Source organism: Crocodylus porosus, unplaced genomic scaffold (assembly GCF_001723895.1).
Source record: "Crocodylus porosus isolate Cpor-Errol unplaced genomic scaffold, CroPor_comp1, whole genome shotgun sequence".
NCBI lineage: Eukaryota > Metazoa > Chordata > Crocodylia > Crocodylidae > Crocodylus > Crocodylus porosus.
Genome location: NW_017728949.1, coordinates 61,432,784 through 61,450,539, shown reverse-complemented (window position 1 = coordinate 61,450,539; position 17,756 = coordinate 61,432,784). Strand labels below are relative to the sequence as shown.

General features: G+C 47.3%; 1 protein-coding gene across 6 annotated transcripts in view; it reads right to left on the bottom strand.

Annotated features, from left to right (window-relative positions):
* Window positions 1-17,756, bottom strand: part of KALRN (kalirin, RhoGEF kinase) — a 750,361-nt gene that overhangs the window by 123,012 nt on the left and 609,593 nt on the right. For all 6 annotated transcript variants that reach the window (XM_019553787.1, XM_019553783.1, XM_019553780.1 and 3 more), the window contains exon 34: window positions 13,994-14,240. In XM_019553787.1, coding sequence (XP_019409332.1) covers window positions 13,994-14,240 — 247 coding nt within the window. The remainder of the gene's footprint in view (window positions 1-13,993; window positions 14,241-17,756) is intronic.

The window sequence follows — 17,756 nt, the reverse complement described above, 5'->3', positions numbered from 1 at the left end:
GTGTGTGTGTGTGTGTGTGTGTGTGTGTGTGTGTGTGTATGGGGAGGTGCAAAGCATCCTGGGATGCTGGAGGACTGCAAGGTAACTTGAATCTAGAGGGGATCTGGGACAGAAGTTTAATAAACCAATTAAACCTAAATCAGTTAAGTCTGATACTATATCCACCCAAGTTTATCTTAAACTGGTCTTGGCTACTTTGGAAGTGGCTTATGTGCATTGAACTTCTGCTGTGTTACAGATCTGAACTGGTTTCCAATCACTTATACCAGTTTATGTGCAACTTCTGTCCCTAGCCTAAAAGAAGTGAAGGCAAAGGGACTGAAGAAATTAATTGGCCTCCTCTCTTAGAACAAAGGTAACTTTTTTTAAATGAAGAAAATCAGCAGATCAATAGCAATTTGCTTTTCCTTCTTTACCACATCATGCATCAAGTTTACTTCTCATTAAAAACATGGAATCATGTAGAGGACTAGAGCTGGGAGTGGGGGAAGGCTCCTGCTTTGGATTTGCAGTAATGACATCTGTTGCTTCCCAAATTTTTATATGTGGCTTAGCACTACCTCACATACTGGGTGACACGGTACTGACATACAGACCAGGTGGCATAAAAGGCATTCATAGCTTCAAGTGGACAGCACTGTCAAAATAGTAGGTTATAGTGCAATAAAGTCCCAAGTAGCTATACAAAATTTTTCTCCATATTAATATGCTTTTAATATGTAAGAACAAAGTGAAGCCATAAGCACAGAATTTGCCAGACTTGTCTGGCTTATCTGTTTAGACATTAAGGGCACCTATAACATGCCAGATGTCTATTCAATGTCCCCATGCTTCAAAATGGCGGCAGGGGCACTTGAACTAAAGCTCGTCAAATGAGCTTTTGTTCAAGTGCTCCCACAACCATTTTTTGAAGTGTGGGATGCTGAATGCACATTACACTGCAGGTGCTTTAATTAGAGCAGTTCTCAGAGCCCCCCCCACCCTGGAGCATGTGTATAGATGGCCAAAGTTTTCAGGACTGAGATTGTTTTTAGGGTAGATCAGGGCACAGTGGGCGTGAGGAGGGGTGTGGTGTGTGGTTGCACGGTGCCACACAGGGAGATGGCATGGAAGCACCTGCCAGCTTCAGCACCAGGCGTGTGAGGTGGACGTGGCACAGGGAGCTGGTGTGGCAGGCGTGGGGAGTGTCCACTAGCAGCAGCTCGTGGCTACAGGGTGCAGCGTGTCTCCTGAGCAGCACCCTGTGGCTGCAAGCCACGTCCCCTGTGCATGGAGTGCCCGCTGGCTGTGGCCGTGGGGTGTGCAGAGTGTGTCGGGGGGGGAGGCGCATGGGCTTGTGAGGAGCCGGCCTGGGGGGTGCATGGGCAGTGCTTGCCAGCTACAGCACATGGGCACGGGGCATATTGGGGGGTGTGGGGTGTGGCTGCAGGGCGCACCATGGGAAACTGGCACAGAAGCACGATTGTGGGGTGGCACACCCCGCCCCCCCCACCTGCTCCCTGTGCGGCACCCTGCGGCTGCACACCATGCCCCCAGTGCACACCCTATGCCACACTCCAGGGCCGTGTCCCATGCCACGCAGCCAGCAAGTGCTCCCCCCACTATGGTTGCTCCTCATGCCATGCCCCTTGGCTGTGTGCCACCCACCCTGGGGCTGCTCCCTGTGCCACATGGCCGCAGGTGGCACGTGCTCTGTGATTACCCTGTGCACTCCTATGGCACCAGTGTCTCCTTGTCTTGGGATGACTGTGTGACATTACATTATGTAGGAGATCAGACTAAATGAAACAGAGTTCCTTCTTGCCTTAAAACCCAGGCATCTCAAACTTTTAAAAGCTGAACTTGGTGGTGGTGGTAGCAGCAGTAGTGATAATAATAAAGGCATGTGTGAAGTAAGACATGGTTGGTTTCATCTTCCTCAACCATCACCATGCCTTTTGGCCTACCATCTGATTGAACCTGACAAGTTGTAGTATTTATGAAACTACCCCTCAAGGCATACTCTGTATTATGAACTTTAAAGTTTGAGACTCCTGGCTGGAGAGCCATTAGTAGCATAAGTTGTTTTGTTTTATTAAATGTTATTTAAATCCTGAATATTTATATTGACAACATGAGCCTGCTTATTGCTTGTTCAATAGAAACTCCGTGACCCCTGTTTATATGCCAGTTATATTGATTGTGTTACCTAATAAAAGGCTTCTCAAGACCACAGCCTTATAAACTGTTTAAATGACTGCCCTTAATTAAAACTTCTAGAAACCATAACAATTTCTCAGCCTTTGTATGAGGCCAGCTGAAGGTTTCCTGTAATACACTGCAACTTCTGAATTGTCCTCTAAGGGCTCCCTTGGGAATCAGGGATCATTACCATTAGATAGGTTTTGCAGTAAAGATTATTTAAGCCAAAACAGCGAAACCACACAAGCTGACGTCAACTGTAATTTAATACCCAGTCCAGTCGGAGTTGAAGATGGGCCGAAGGAAGCAGCGTACACTCAGAATCGTCAGAAAATGCAAAATGAAACTAATGAACCATCAAGTGGGAAGAAATCATCATGACTGTCAGGATAGGGGCATTTATTTAAATTGCTTTTCTGGGGGTGTGGGAGGAAGAGCACAGAAGCCGAGGTGCCCGATTAGGAGCCACTCTTGCCCTTGCAGCTTTGCGCAATAAGAAGCTAAAAGAACTTTCACCTCCACGAGGGAGTGACCACGGCATTCAGAAACTCTTATCGCCTATCAGCGCCTTTGTTCATTGATAACACTCTTCTTGCCTCAGCCTTAATTCCTTCCTTCTCCTTCAAATCTCCTTACTCAGAGAAAGCGTCCAGTGTGCTGGCATGTGACCGCCTATCAGCTGTGCATTCCTTGTGGTTGCATGTTCTGCCCCGGGTTTCTTGCTCCTAGACTCTGCAGGCTTGAAGAGGCAGAAATCCATGCCAGACAGACAGTCACAGGGCCATGGCCTTTAAGGGCTCATCGTGGTCTTTTACTGGGATTCCTGACAGCACCAGTGTAAAAGACACTTTTGGTAAGCATCAGAGTCAGCTTTAGAGTCAGAAAATGCAAAAGATTTCAGCATCAAATTAATTTAGCCATGTGAAACACATGGAGCACTTGGATTACTGGCGTGCACAGACAGATCTGGGATTTACTAAAGGGGGTGCAGCACACCACCCCTCAGAGGGCATGGGGGAAAGGCATGGCTGGAAACCCTGGGGCAGTGGAAGATGCCAGGAAGCTTGGCTGGGAGCAGATGCATTTGCCTGCCATAGCCACTGTCCCCAGCTGACCCAGAAGGCAGGGGGAGCTTCAGAGCCTCTTCTGCCTCGCTCTAGCTGGGGACTGCGGGGAGCAGCTGTGCAGGGTGCCAGGTTCAGCTGGGGACAATGACGGCAGTGCTCAGGTTACTCCCACTTGCTCCCTACCCACCCTTCCCCCCTTGGCTGGAAGGAGGAACATGTACACTGCTGCCACTGTCCCCGGTGGAGCCTGGCTCCTTGCACAATTGCCCATGGATGCAGATGGGCAGGAGTGGCTCTGGGGGCCCTGTGCTTGTGGTAGTAGCAGGTGTGTTCCTTCTTCCAGCGCCTGTCCTTGGCTAGCAGGAGACACCTGAGGCAGAGGAGGCAGGAAGCAGGTGCAGGAAAAGGAAAACCACCCTCTGCTACTGCAGTCCCCTACTGAGCTTGGCACCCTGAAAAGTCGCAGCCCATGGCTGGAACAGGGCAGGAGTGGCTCTGGCATTCCCCCTGCACCTGGGTCAGCCAGGGACAGTGGGAGTGGTGGCAGAAGGGGAGTTGCAACCACACTGCTGTGTCCCCTGGACCCACCATAGCTGGTATGCAACTAAATATAAAATTTGGAAGACACCGAGTTAAACCTTTTGCACTTGAAAGTACAACTTCCACTGAGTTTAACAGAAGTTGCATGGATATCTAATCAGTCAGTGCAGAACGCTACGTCATAGATCCAAAACAATTCTTTAGGTTTTGTGGTGGACTCCTTTCTTCCCAGAGTGAGTTGCTTAAAATTACTGAGAAAATCCTAAATTGTTATTCCAGAATTGTAAATTATTTGCAATTTTTGGTGTTACATTAAAAACACAAAGCAACTTGACAAGACCCCAGTTCACTCCATAGTGAATTGTATTTCATCTAAATGCAGCCTTAGCTAAACTAATCCTTGGAGTCACTCCGTCGCAAGTGAGCAAGTGCCACCATGGATAAGTGTCCCAGGGCTCTTAGGTGTCCTGCGACTGAGAGGAGAAAAGGCTCAGGAGAGGCCCCTAGCAGTGGAAAAGGGGAAGCACAACTGCCAGTCTCTAAGACTGTGCCAGTGTGGGTTGCTAGGGTGACCGGGGAAGCCTGGAGCCAGGAAGGGGCGGAGCTTAGCCCTTCTTAAGCCCAGGCAGAAGGCCAGGAGTTCAGTTCCCCTCCGGCAGCCACACGAGCAGGAGCTCTGTGGGCGAACTGAGCAGCCCGGGGCAATGGCTGGAGCCTGACTACTCGGATGGGCTGCAATGATGCAGGGGCAAGGGAACTCTGATGGAGGTAAGGTAGAGCTCACGTGGAGCGGAGCGGGGTTTATGAGCTTGGGTTATAAGCCAGTAGGTTTTTGGGTTATGTTGTAGCCGGCGGGCTGATTCCTTTGTTTGCTTATGGTTAGACCGGAGGACTGGGTGAGGCTGTAGGGGTGTGAGGAGGCCTCACGGGAGCTCCCCAGTAATCTGGGGGGGTCCTGGTGCCCAGAGGGCACAGCCAATGGTGCCAGAGAGGGCCCAGCCCCTGAGTTAGGGGGCAGCGAAGAGCCCCGGCGCTGAGGGCAGTGAGGAGCAGAGTGAGGGGGCAGTGAGGGACCCTGGGAGTGAGAAGGGGTGTCAAAGAGCCCTGAGGGCAAGCAAAGGGCCAGGACCTAGTACCATGGCCCTAGTGAGAGCATTCCAGTACCGTCTGCGAGGCTTGGGCTGCGGTGCAGGGGAGGAAAAGGAGCCGCAGACAGCGCCCCCTGCCATTGGGGCGCGTACAAATGGGCAGCCTCCCGCTAAGTTTCATCATTCTTCACTTATAAACAAGATCAAGACGTGGCAGGCGAGAATAGGCGGGCGGTGGGCCCATTGCAGGAGTCCGGAGTTGCACGTGCGGAGAGACTCCAAAAACGGGACTCCTGTCACAATGAGTTTGCCCTATTGTGTTCAGTGTGTTTTTGCTGGGGTACTAAGTTACTTTTCCAGCCACACAGCTTTTTCCTCCAATTCAACAGTTACAGTTTAATACCTTAGAGCTCCAATGTAGAGCAAAACAGACAGCAATAAAAACAACTGGTTTCCTGTGACGTGTCATGTGGGATAGTACAAATAGAATTTCAGTCTTAGTGGGTAATATTTGTCTTTCTTCCTGGGGATGCTATTTGGAGTGGGAAAGCCCAGGAATTTTTAAGTATAGTACCAAAAGCTGTGGGGACAGTTCCTTTAACACAAGGTCACCACACATTTCTGGTAGAGAGTTAACCTTGGAAACTATGCACCTCTTTACAAAGGGATCATTTCAAAATTTCAAGCACCGCTGGAATATTAGAAATAAAGAACATCCAGCCTGCATGGGGAGTCTATGCTGTCTAGTCAGAGTGCATGGTGCACCTGCAAAAAGTAAGCAAGCGGGAGTGAGAGGGCAAGTAAAGGCTGACGGTGTATTAGTGGGGCTGGGAATTTGGGGGTAGGGCATGCAGGAGAGGGGCTCATGTGCTGCTGGGTCCTGATCCTAGCCGTGGTGAGCCACATGATCTGGATGTGGTCCACAAGGATGGGCTAACTTGACAGCCCTGATCTAGATCTACTGACCAACAGCAACAGAAGTCTGTAGAGAAACTGGGCAAAACTCTTGGGGATTTTTTAGTTATCTGCTCCATGCTATGTGGCCCCTCCCATTTCCTTTCTGCTAGCTTTTTGGTATTACCTTTATTATCATCTTCAAAGAAATAACGCAACCATAATACAGATTCCAGACACAGCACAACCGGAATCCAAGTCACTCCTTGGCAGCTGGTACGGGTCAGAGGCTGCCTGAGTGCATCCTCATTTATCAGCTTGTTTTTACATTTGCAACGGCCTTCAGTGAAGCTGGAGGGTTATTAAAAATAATGCTTATTATTATGTGATCACTTGTACTGACACTAGACAAAACATCCTAGGAAATTCACCAAATCCAGAAACTACTTTCTTTCTCCCAGTTGATGGATGATGAAAATAATATTTTGAAGCTTTCCATTTTTAAAGGACATTAGCCAGCAACTTGACTCCACACACAATGTGATTTATATAAAAACGGTACAAAATATGAGGAGCATAATAAAATTATCTGCCATTTCCCACCAAGAGGATGCAATTACTTTTTAATACTTGACAGAAGACTGCTAATTTATGTCACAGATGGTCAATTTACTGCTAAAAGACACTAGGTTTTAAGTGCAGGGACTTTCTGTCCTTGAAATTATATGGTCTGTAAAGGCAATGAATCATACATCCTGTTAACTCCAAGACTTCAACAGCTATCCTACTGCTCCAGTGGACTATGTAGGCTATGTATTCAGAACAGGTGGCTAAGGTGTGGGTGATGTTGGTGTCTGATAGGCCAACATATATGTTTGTGTTGCAATTGCTAGATAGGCCAGAAATTGAATAATTTGTCCAAACTCTGCCCCAAACTTTGGAGACTTGGAAAAAATGGATCCTGAACCCAAGCACCCAAGCTAACTGCGAAGCATAAGTAGTCTCAATCTGAAAGCCTCCACCTGTCCATCTACGGGGCACCATCATGGCAGGTTCTGTACACATAGTAAGAGACCAAAGGGTAAGGGGAACCAGAAAAATTAAAAGTTTAAGCCAAGTAGCAAGCCTGGGTTGATTCCCCAGGTTTCTCAAGCCCCAGTCTAAGTCCCTTTTCATTTGCTTATAATATTTTAGAATTTTTCTGCTCCTCTTTAATGTAAATCCAAGAACGCAGTGATTCCCAATCTGTAGTCCACATGGCTAACTGGTCTGTGGCTGGCCCATAGACTGCACCAGGCCCCTGTTCAAAATGGCACGACTATGTGGCACACCTCCTGCCTTTATGCTGCTTTCAGATAAAAGTCTGAGGACTGGAGTGCCAGTGCCAGTGCCAGGAGAAATTGTGAGAGCTGTCAGTGGTCTGTTGGCTTAAAAAGCCCAGAAATTACTTCAGTAATAATATGCAGTTGCATTTTCATACCAATGATGCTTGACTGGATTTTCCTTTAGGTACAGTAAAATCGTCTATCTGTTCTCTAATCAGTTTGTCCAGTTGTGGTGCATTGTCCATTGAAGGCCCATAAAGAGTTGGCTCCATTTCTGGTACTGACTTTCCTCTTTGTTTCCAGATGCTTAAACCTATTACAGATAGCAACAAATAGATTGGCTATCATTTTTTTTCCTGTACAATTGGTTGCTATAGTAGCTGTGAAGGAAGTAAAAGGGGCTGGAGGTTGCTCACCCTCTCCTGCAGGGATGGTAGCAGCAGCAGCATTGAGGGGAAGATGAGAGCCCCATTTTGCGAGTTCCTGCTCCTTCCAGATTGGAGCTCGCCAAAGGGCCAGTGAGATATGCAGTGGTCCAGGGCGACCAGAAGGGGGAGAAGAGGTGTGGAGAAACAGTGCAGAGCTGTGTCATGTAGCAAAACTGCGGAGAATAATGCTGGGACTGGGGAAGCGAGAAAGCTCAAGTCTGGGAGCTCAGAGGAGCACCTGGCATCCCACACCGTTGTCTGGGAGAAGCGGTGGCAACAGATGGCCCTGGGGGACATTCTCCAGACCAGGTAGCCAGAGGGGAAGGAGCAGAGTGAAAGGACCTGACCGTGATCGAGCAGGGATGTTTTGTTTGACTTGATGGACGTCTATTCAACAGACTGTTAGGAAGGAGGTTAATCCAAAGTGATGCCGGAGAAGCCGACTGTCTTAGTTGATTCTTGTAAGGAACTGCCCAGGAGCTAGCTTTGAGGCTCAGATTTCACCAGAGGAATGGGCTGGGAGCTAAAGGACTATATCAGTTTTTGGGGGGTTTAACTGCTTGATTTGAAGAGTTGCTGGCCAAGCTGTCCAACTCAATTGATTCATACAAGAAAACCACCAGGGATGCATTGTAGCACTGATCCATTTTTCTTAGGAAATACCTAAAAATGAATTTGGACTGCACTGTTAAATCATGGGGGGGCTGTCTGAGTATAACTTCGTGGTTTTGATTTTGTCTAAATTAGTGGGTCTCACCATTTTTTGTACTAGGACACATTTGTAAACATCGATGGCCAGTCCCAACTCAGTGCCCCTCACTCCCAAACTGCTCCCCACCACCCGGCTCCAACCCCCCAGTGTGTGGGGCAGGGCGGGGTGTGTATGGGGCAAAAGGGTCTCCAAGTTTGTTCACAACCCTTTCATATATTCTTGCCACAGGTTGAGAAATGCTGGTCTAAAGGACCATAGAAGAATTAATTGGACCCAGTGATTTTGATTAGGGGCTGTTAAAATAACTGGACTCTTTTTTGTATTTATTCAGTGAAGTGCAGGAAGGTTGGCCAGGTTGACTGACGTTACCTGCTGAAAGACCACAGGAGCCACTGAACTGACCCAGAACCAGCTGACCTGGTTTGAGTAAGACCAACATATGTTGAAGGCTGATTCTGGAAACTATATGCCCTACTGACCCAGGTGTGATGGAAGTAACACAAGGTGACTGCCATTGCATCTGCTCTGCTGAGAACAGGTTGAGATGAGGGTGGGGTGCGAAGGGAGGAAGGACCTCCACAGAAAGAATTGGCCCAGGTGGGTCCGGAGGATGATCGCTCAACCTTCAATCCACCTTGCAACTAAACTGTATTAACATCAGGCGTGGCAGGTGAGAAGCAGGTAATCTAGGCTGGGTGATTTTTAAAATATCATCAGCCTCCTCATGGCTCACAAGGCGTCAGGCTGCTGAGAACTGTGGCTGTATAGTATCCCCGCTCGACAGTAGCCACATGGATATTCTGTAATTGTGAACGAGGGACCATAACTTTAAAATGCTGGAGATTCGCTGAGGTATTGAAACAACACTGACAATTCAGAATTAAGCTAACAAGTACCCATCTAGTTTGGTATAAAATTTAGGCATTTTGGATAGACTCTCTTATAGACTGCAAGTACCACACAGAAACCTAGGCTGCTCAACAGAAATTAAACCAGAAAAAAGGGAACATTTTTTCTCATTAATAATTGGTCCACTTTTTCAAGTATACACTTCAAAATACAAGTATTATTACAGAGGCCAGACTGATTTCTCTCCTCTCCGTTCCCCAGTATAAATTGCCTCAGCTCTACATAGGAGTAAGCAAATTTATTACAGTGATAATCAGCAGCACCCTCTAACGAATGTACAGAAAAGGATGTTCTATAGCAAAGCAAAGCTGATGCAGAACAGCTGATGAACTATATTAGAGAAGCAGTGGTCAGAGTGAAGAAAATACAAGTGAAACTTAGTCCGGGCTTCTTGGGCAACTTAGAGAGTCCCTGAAGGACTCCTGGGGGCCTTGAACGCTAAAAAATCTTTACAACCAGTAGAACTGACAACAAAATAGATTTCTGACTCTCTTGGCCCCAATTTAAAAAACGGAGTATGAGGAAAGGTCTAAAATTGAGAGAGACCAGTGGAAAGGATGGGATCCAAAAGGACCTCCTTGCCATTCCCTTGCTTTCAATTTTGAGGGTGATCTGACATGGGTCTTTTTTAGTTCAAACTCATCTTTAATAAAAACATTGCTCAAAATCTTTAGTCCAGAACAGGAGTTTACTCTGATTGCTTTTTTATTTCCTTCTGCCTTTATTCAACGTTCCCGTTGATGGCAGCGGGATGTCATGGAAGAAGGGCAAAAAAGATCCCCAGGTCCCCGAGGGTAACAAAGAGCCCCAGGTCCCCAAGTTTTCTATGAGGAAAAACTCAGGGACCTGGTGGGCAAGATCTCTTGGGAGGCAAGTCTGAGGGGTAAAGGAGTCCAGGAGAGCTGTCTCAACTTCAAAGAGTCTTTCTTAAGTGTGCAGGAGCAAGTTATTCTCATGAGACAGAAAAATGGTAAGTGCAATATGAGACCAGTCTGACTGGGCTGCAATCTCTTCAAGGAGCTGAAACTCAATAAGGAACCCTATAAAAAAGTGGAAACTTGGTCATAGTACAGGGAAGAGTATAGGAGTATTTCATGGGGATGAAGGGAGAAAATTAGGAAGTCCAAGGCACAATTTGAGATGCAGCTGGTAAGGGACAAAGAAGGCAATAGAAAGGGATTCTACAGTTATGTAAAAAGTAAGAAGAGCAGAGAATCCACAGGTCCATTATGGAAGGCCAAAGCCAATCTGGTCACGCATGATGCAGAGAAGACTGAAATATTTAACGCCTTTTTTCTTCCATTTTCACACATGGCACGGGAGCAGCAGGGATCACCCCCTGCTGGCAGCAACCGGTTAGTCCAGGGAGTTTTCTTGTTTGTTTGTTTTTTTTTTCTCTTAAAATCAGATTTGGACGAATTGATTTGGAACAGCGATTCAAATCATTGAATCAAATTGCTGTTCCCCAAATTGGCTGAATGCCACAAAGTGAATACTAGCCACTTTGCTCTGTCCCCCCGCCCCCCTCCCCCAAATTGGGCCTGTGCAATGGACATGACATGCCTTGACTTTAGCCACACAAGGCTCTTTGGGTAAATGTGATATCTTTCATTAGACCAACTAAATAGTAAAAATTGTTCTCTGCAAAGTTTTGGGCACAAACACTTTTCTTTAAGCATAGGGAGACTCCTTATCTATGCCTGAAGAAAGGTATTTTGCCCCAAAGCTTGCAAAGAACAAATTTTCCAACTATTTAGTTGGTCTAATAAAAGATAATCACATTTACCCAAAGAGCCTTGTCTGCCTATGTCCTTAGACCAACACGGCTACAACCAACACCCCCAAAATACAAGATACTGACTTTAGCAAGGCTTTTGACATTGTATCCCATGACATCTTCATTAAGAAGCTAAAGAGAGAGACTAGATGAACGTACTGTAAGGTGGATACATAACTAGTTGGATCATCCTTCTCGGCAACTGCTCCTCAATGGCTCAATGTCTAGTTGGGAGGTGGCATCAAGTAAGGTTCTCCAAGTGTCTGCCGGTGGTCTGGTAATCATCTTCATTAATAATTTGGATGAAGGGATCAAGTGCACACTTAGCAAGTTTGCAGATGACACCAAGTTGGGTGAAATTATGGACACTTTGGAGGGCAGGGCTAGGATCCAGAATGACCTGAACAGACTGGATAAATGGCTTGTAGCCCATCAGATTAGATTCAACAAAGATGTGGGCAAAGTCCTGCACATGGGAAGGAATAACTGCATTCACAACTACAGACTGGGGAATCTGGCATAGTTGTAGCACTGCAGAGAAGGACCTGGGGGTTATGATAGACTGGCAGCTGAATAGGAGCCAAGAGTGTACTTTTGTTCCAGAAAAAGCCAACAGCATCTTGCGTTGTAGTACAAAGAGTGTCTCTTGCAAATCAAGGGATGCGATTCTTCTGCTTCATTCAGCACTGGTGAGGCCTCACCTGGAGTACCGTGTTCAGTTTTGGGCCACACACTTCTAAGAAAGGTATAGACAGATTGGAAAGAGTCCAGTGTGGGGCAACAAAAGTGATTAGGGGCCTCAGAGGCTGAAACAGCTAGGGTTATTTAGCCTGGAGAAGAGAAGTCTGAGGCGAGATTTGATAAGTTGTCAAAGACCTAGTTGTCAAAGGCTGATTACAGGGAAGGTGGAGATGGGCTCTCCTCTGTGGCTGTAGGGGACAGGGCTAGGAGCAACAGCCTTCAGCTGCAGCAGGGCAGGAACTTTCTGATCATGAGGTTGGTCAGGCATTGGAACAAGATACCTAGAGATGCTGCGGCACACCCATACAGGTAGCCCCCAACTTAAGACGTTTTGAGTTACAATGAACAGCACTTATGACGTTTATAAATTGACACCCTGTTTCGACTGTCTGGCATCGGTTTCGACTCGACAACGCTTGATCCGATGCCACGCCATGCCAGCAAACAAGTTCACTGCATCATCCATCTCCCTGGAGAACATCTGTCCAAACTTCCTTGGACACTTTCTTTAAGAAAGCAGACAAGACTCCAGAAAAACCTGCAGCCAGGACCCCTGAGAAGACTCCAGCCAAGAGCCCTTCAAAAAGTCCAAAGTCACCTCAAAGAAATCCTTCCAAATCAATATGATTGCTATTTACAATATGAATGCATTAGTGTAGTTATATTACTCATCTATAATTGATCGAGTACAAAATTCTGGGTTATTTTTGGTGAAAATACAGTATCGGGCCTGGGTTCAGGAACGAATCCCACATTTATAACATTGTTTCCCATGGGAAAAATCAGTTCTGAGTTATGATGTTTTGACCTGAGACAAGGTTTTCAGGAACCAACTGTGTCATAAATCTGAGGCCTGCCTGTACTTGAAAATTTTCAAGAGTAGGTTAGACACTTGGCTGGAAAGATTTAGTCAGGGATGATCCTGCTTTGAGCAGGGGGCAGCACTAGATGAACTTGTAATGTCCCTTCCAACCCTATTGTCCTATGACCCTACAACAAACAGAATAACTCCAAGGTTGTGCTGCTAAAACATGAAAAAAAATCAAATTTTGTTTCTTAAGGAAAACATTTAAATCAGAACAGCCAGGGCAGGCTGGTGTGTTAGGAGTCAGGCATAGCATGAAAGAAGCCTCTTCTTCCTCACTTCCTTAGGTGACCTTGTATGATGGAAGTCTCTCCTCCCACTCAGTGGTCTGCTGAAAAGGGGCCTGACTACTATATTGACCAGGGAACCACAGGCCCAAATAATCTGCCACTTTGCAGGCATGCTTGATTTTTCCAGCATATAAGCTATGTTGTGCAGTGCCTGCTAGTGAGAGTACCATGCTAAACTAGACAGAGTTTGGACATGATCTAAAATAACACTATCACCTTTAAATAGTGGGCATTTATATCAAAAGGAATATCACTCTGTATTAAAATTAACTGTGCAAAAGTTATGAGGACAGCCTCTGTCCCTTGGTTTCACAAGGTAAATGGTTACGAAGGAACCTCTCCCACCTAAGTGCACCCCTGAATGAACTGTCATTTCAACTTCCTCCTAAGGCATAGGTATAAGCCATTTCTAGAGGCAAGATCAAGTTGAACTTCAAACGTCTACTTTCACATGACAATTCCTGTACTCTGATCATCCTTTTTCAAGAAACTGTATGTGACTCACCATTTTTCCCTGGGGGACTGTTAAATTGTCACATTGCGGGAAATCTGCGGGGCTGACGGAGCTTCAGCTTGAGACAAGTAATAATCCGATATTTCTAGAGCCAAACTTGGCATCGCCACGACTCGCCTAGAAATTTCTGAGCAGCGCACCCATGAAACATGGGTTCATGCGCAGCTATCCACAGAGAGATCAACAGGCAGGAATATAAAAGAAAGAAAATTTGCTTGCTGGATGCTGCAGTGCACTGTAATGCAATACCTAATAGTGTACCATAATGCAATACCTAATGTAATACTCCTAATCTTGACTTTCACTCCCTGTAGACTATTAGGTATTATAAAGTGGTCCCATGAGCTATTCAGAAGACAGATTTTCCTAGCTGTATAGAAAGGGCTAATATATACTTTTTTCTACCAGTTTCTCACACTAAAAGCCATCTCTGCACAGGCAAGAGATAAATGCACAGAAAAACAGTGACTTAAGGAAGTTTGGTGAAGCTACGGTGATTTACAAGAAACTTGTGTCAGAACACCTTAAGGACCAAAATGTGATGTATACACACCCGTTCCTTAGCACAGGTATATTACAATTGATATTGGCTGCCAAGATGAAGACTGAGTGACCTCTGCTTAATGTCATCCGGGGGCGCAATCCTCCCAATTTCAGCCTACCTTTTCCTGAAGGGAAGAAGCAGTCCATCTCCACGCTGCTCCGGGAGTGGGAGATGCAGAGAGTGCTGCTGGGGACGAGACCTTCCTGCGGCGGGCTCCGCTCCGTCGTCCGTACCAAACACCAGCCCGGCCTTTCACTCGGTCTCTCTAGTAACTCCACGGTCTGTCCCACTTGGATGCTCAGCTCGCTGCTATGGCTGGCAGTGAAGTCTTGTAGCACCACGGTGAGTTCACAGCCTCCAGACAGCTGCCAGGTGAAGCAGGGGAGGAAAAGAAATATTGAAAAAGTTAAAGGCGGAAGAAGGCAACAGCACCGTCTTCTACGGTGCAAATGCACTGGCAATCCTATATCTCTGCTAGACAGGAATTCACTCCCAGTTAATAGTTTTCTACGTCAAAGTTTAACTAGCCGTGCCTCCACTTTCCTTTCTTTCCTATGGACTTTACCAACTTGCAGCATGAAATTCAAAGCCGCCCACTGGTTAACTCTTAGATTGCTGACACCTTCCCAGGCATAGGTTCTGGCTGGCATCCATTACAACACTTAATTTTCTTGCTTCCCCCCCTTTAGTGACTTGAAGCAAAGAAAGTATTGGAGTTCAAAATTCCCCTGTTTTCTGAGCCATCTTAGAGTAAGCTCCAACTCTCCCCACCTGCAGTCAGGATTGCAGTTGGGTTCCCGTGCACCATCAGCAGGGATTTCAATAAGGGAACATATGCAGAATATTGCACACGTGAAGCTGGGGCTGATTTTTGCCAAGAGGACGTGCTCCAGGGACCTCTGCAATGACTGGGGTGTCCTGACTCGGGAGATAAAACTTTCTCCCATGGAAGTTCTGTTTTGAAGAACAGGGACATCCTTTGGCAAATAACAAACACCAGAGTAATTGCAAGTGCTCTGCCAGGACCCTGGCCTAAGAATAAATGCATCATCCTGTTTCTACTAGTCTTGTTGGAAAAATTGAGTGTGTTTCTTCATTTACCCACATTTCTGTTGCTCACAACGAATTACAAAGGTCTTGACAAACAAGTGCCAATATGGGCTTTTTACCACACCTGCCTGGTTGCTTATGGATAGGCCAGAAACACAAGGGGGGTGAGGGGATGGGGGAAGGAAGTTAAAAAAAAAAAAAAAAAAAATCACTGTAAACCCAAGTGATTTGGGCCTCATTCTATAAGGTACTCCAATGAAGCTAATGATGTTGACAGTAATGATCCACTCAAGGAGTTGCTAGTACCTTGCAGGACCGGGTTCGCTCTCACTATGCATCCAAAATTAGAGCACTCTGGACATGTCTACAGTGCACTGGAGACTGCAAGAGAGCCATGAAAACATGCCTCATCCATTCACTGCTGCTCTGGGTGCCCCCTGCTGAATAAAGTTATGTGGCTGCTCTCTTGAGATGCCCCCCAAAAAAGAACTGGTGGTTTAGCTACCTTCTTGAGACCGAGATCTAACGATGGCACCCTTTTAAAGACTATTATCCAAGGCTCCTCTACTCTACAGGCTTCATTCCATGAAACTGAACCCAATGGAATAATTTCTCTTGAACCAATAATCCTTGTGTCTCTTAACTTTGCCAAGTTGTAGGGTACCTGACCCACAACTGTGACATTTTCATCTATAGCTGACACCTTCATCTCAGCTGTCCTGGGCCTCGAGGTCAGAGGAAACATTTTATCTGGAAGCTGGGTTTGTTTTTTGAAATAAACTGATACTCATTTGAAGTCACTCAGGTGTTTAAATCCTGGTAGAGAGGACTCAGAGTGCAGCTGGAGCAGTTGCAAGGAAGTAATATTTTAATTTTAGCATATATGAGCTCATACCTGTGTTGTTTATCATGTGAGTTCACCATTTATCATAGTGAGCATACACAAATACATGTGGTATAGTAATGATAACTATTCTACAGCAACTCAATCCTGCTGCTATATATCCGATTGTGAAGGGGTCGAGGCCCCAGGGGGCCAAGTCCGGACGGGGAACGCCGGAGTTCCGCCCGGCTTCCGGGTGCCGACCCGGAAGTGTGGCCGAGGGCGGGTGTTTACCCGGAACTCGGACCGGGCCGGACCGGGACCGGTCCGGGAGAATAAAAGGAGCCCACCTACCCCAAGCAGAGGAGGACGGAGGCTCCAGCCAGAGCCTGCACCGGGAGCGGCGGAGCCGGGAGCCATGTGGCCGGAGCCGGCGGCAGTGAAGCCGGGAGCCGCGGAGCTAGGAGCCACGCGGCAGGAGCCGGCGGCGTCGGAGCCGGCAGCGAAGCCGGGAGCCGCACGGCAGGAGCCGGCGGCGGTGCAGCGGGGAGCGGCGGAGCCCAGAACTGCACCGGAGGAACCAGTGGAGCCGGGAGCAGTGGAGCCAGAGGCGGCGACTCGAGATAACGAACCGGTAACAAGGGGGCCGGCGGCAGCCATGCCGGAGGAGACCGGAACGGGAGGTTCTGCTGGAGGGACCCTTCTCCGGCGGCTGCGGGCAGTTTGGCCGTGGAAGAAGACCCGCGGGCAGGGAGGTAAGCCTCGCACCCCCACCCCCGGGTCTCGAAAGACTATCAGTAGGGGTACGGATACCCCAGACCCGTCGGAGCTAGCGGCACCTGGCCGGGCCAGGTACCGTAAGGACTCTTAAAGGGGTCCTACAGTGTGAGGGCGGTACCCCACTGCAGGACTGGTACACGAACAAGGGAGCCCTCCTGACGGAGGCTAAAACCCGGAGGCCCGGGCGAGGGTGTAGGGGAGGAGGAGCCCTCAGGACCCCTGGACCTTGGAGGTGCGAGTCCATATCTGGACCTTCAGCTTCCCCGCACGGGTGAACCCCCCTTTTTTCACATCAAAGTCATGGCAGGCGAGACCGGGGAAGCGGGGACAGACGACGGAGTAACCCTCCTCTCCAGGGGCTGTCTAGGGGAGTCGGGGATCCACCTCCGGTGTCGCGCCCCATCCCCTGACACCGATTTAAAAAAACAACAAGACTTCCTGGTCCAGAGTCCTGAGAGGTTTAATACACAAGAAATCAAGCATGTAAATACTTTTAGTACCCTTTTCAAGAGGGGGTATTTGACTTCTTCTTTGTGGTGATAATCTCCACCTACAACCAGATCCATGGGTGTAAAACTGAGTCGCTGAACCCATCACTTACTGCTTTGTGCCCCAATCTGCACATGAAAAAAAAGAAGGTTCCTCATTTCTCATGGGTGTTGGTTATAGCTGTGTTGGTCTAAGGACACAGGCAGACAAAATTCTTTGGGTAAATGTGATGTCTTTTATTAGATCAACTAAATAGTTGGAAAAAAATTGTTCTTTACAAGCTTTTGCGCACAAATACCCTTCTTCAGGCAGAGGGAGAGTCTCATAGAGAGAGGGCAAACACCACCAGTACTATACAACTTTGTAACCTCATACTTGATGAAACCGAGAAAACTAGTCAACCCTCCAATATTATCATTCTCTCAACACTTGTACTTACCAAAGCTGAAACACTGGTCTTCTCTAAAGCCCTTAATTTCTGTCCAGACAGATACCCTAATAATATGCTACAATGCGGAGAACCAGAAGAATTTTTCCGACACAAACACCAGTAGACTCTCCCCATACCTGAAGGGTGCTTGTGCCAGAAAGGTTGCAGAGAACTTTTTTCTAATTATTTAGTTCGTCTAATAAAAGATTCACCCAAAGAGCCTCGACTGTCTCAGTTCTCATGTTATTTCTCCCTGCCAAAGAAGGCCCCTTTCCCCTGACCCCCATTCTTCTCTCTCTACCACTTCCC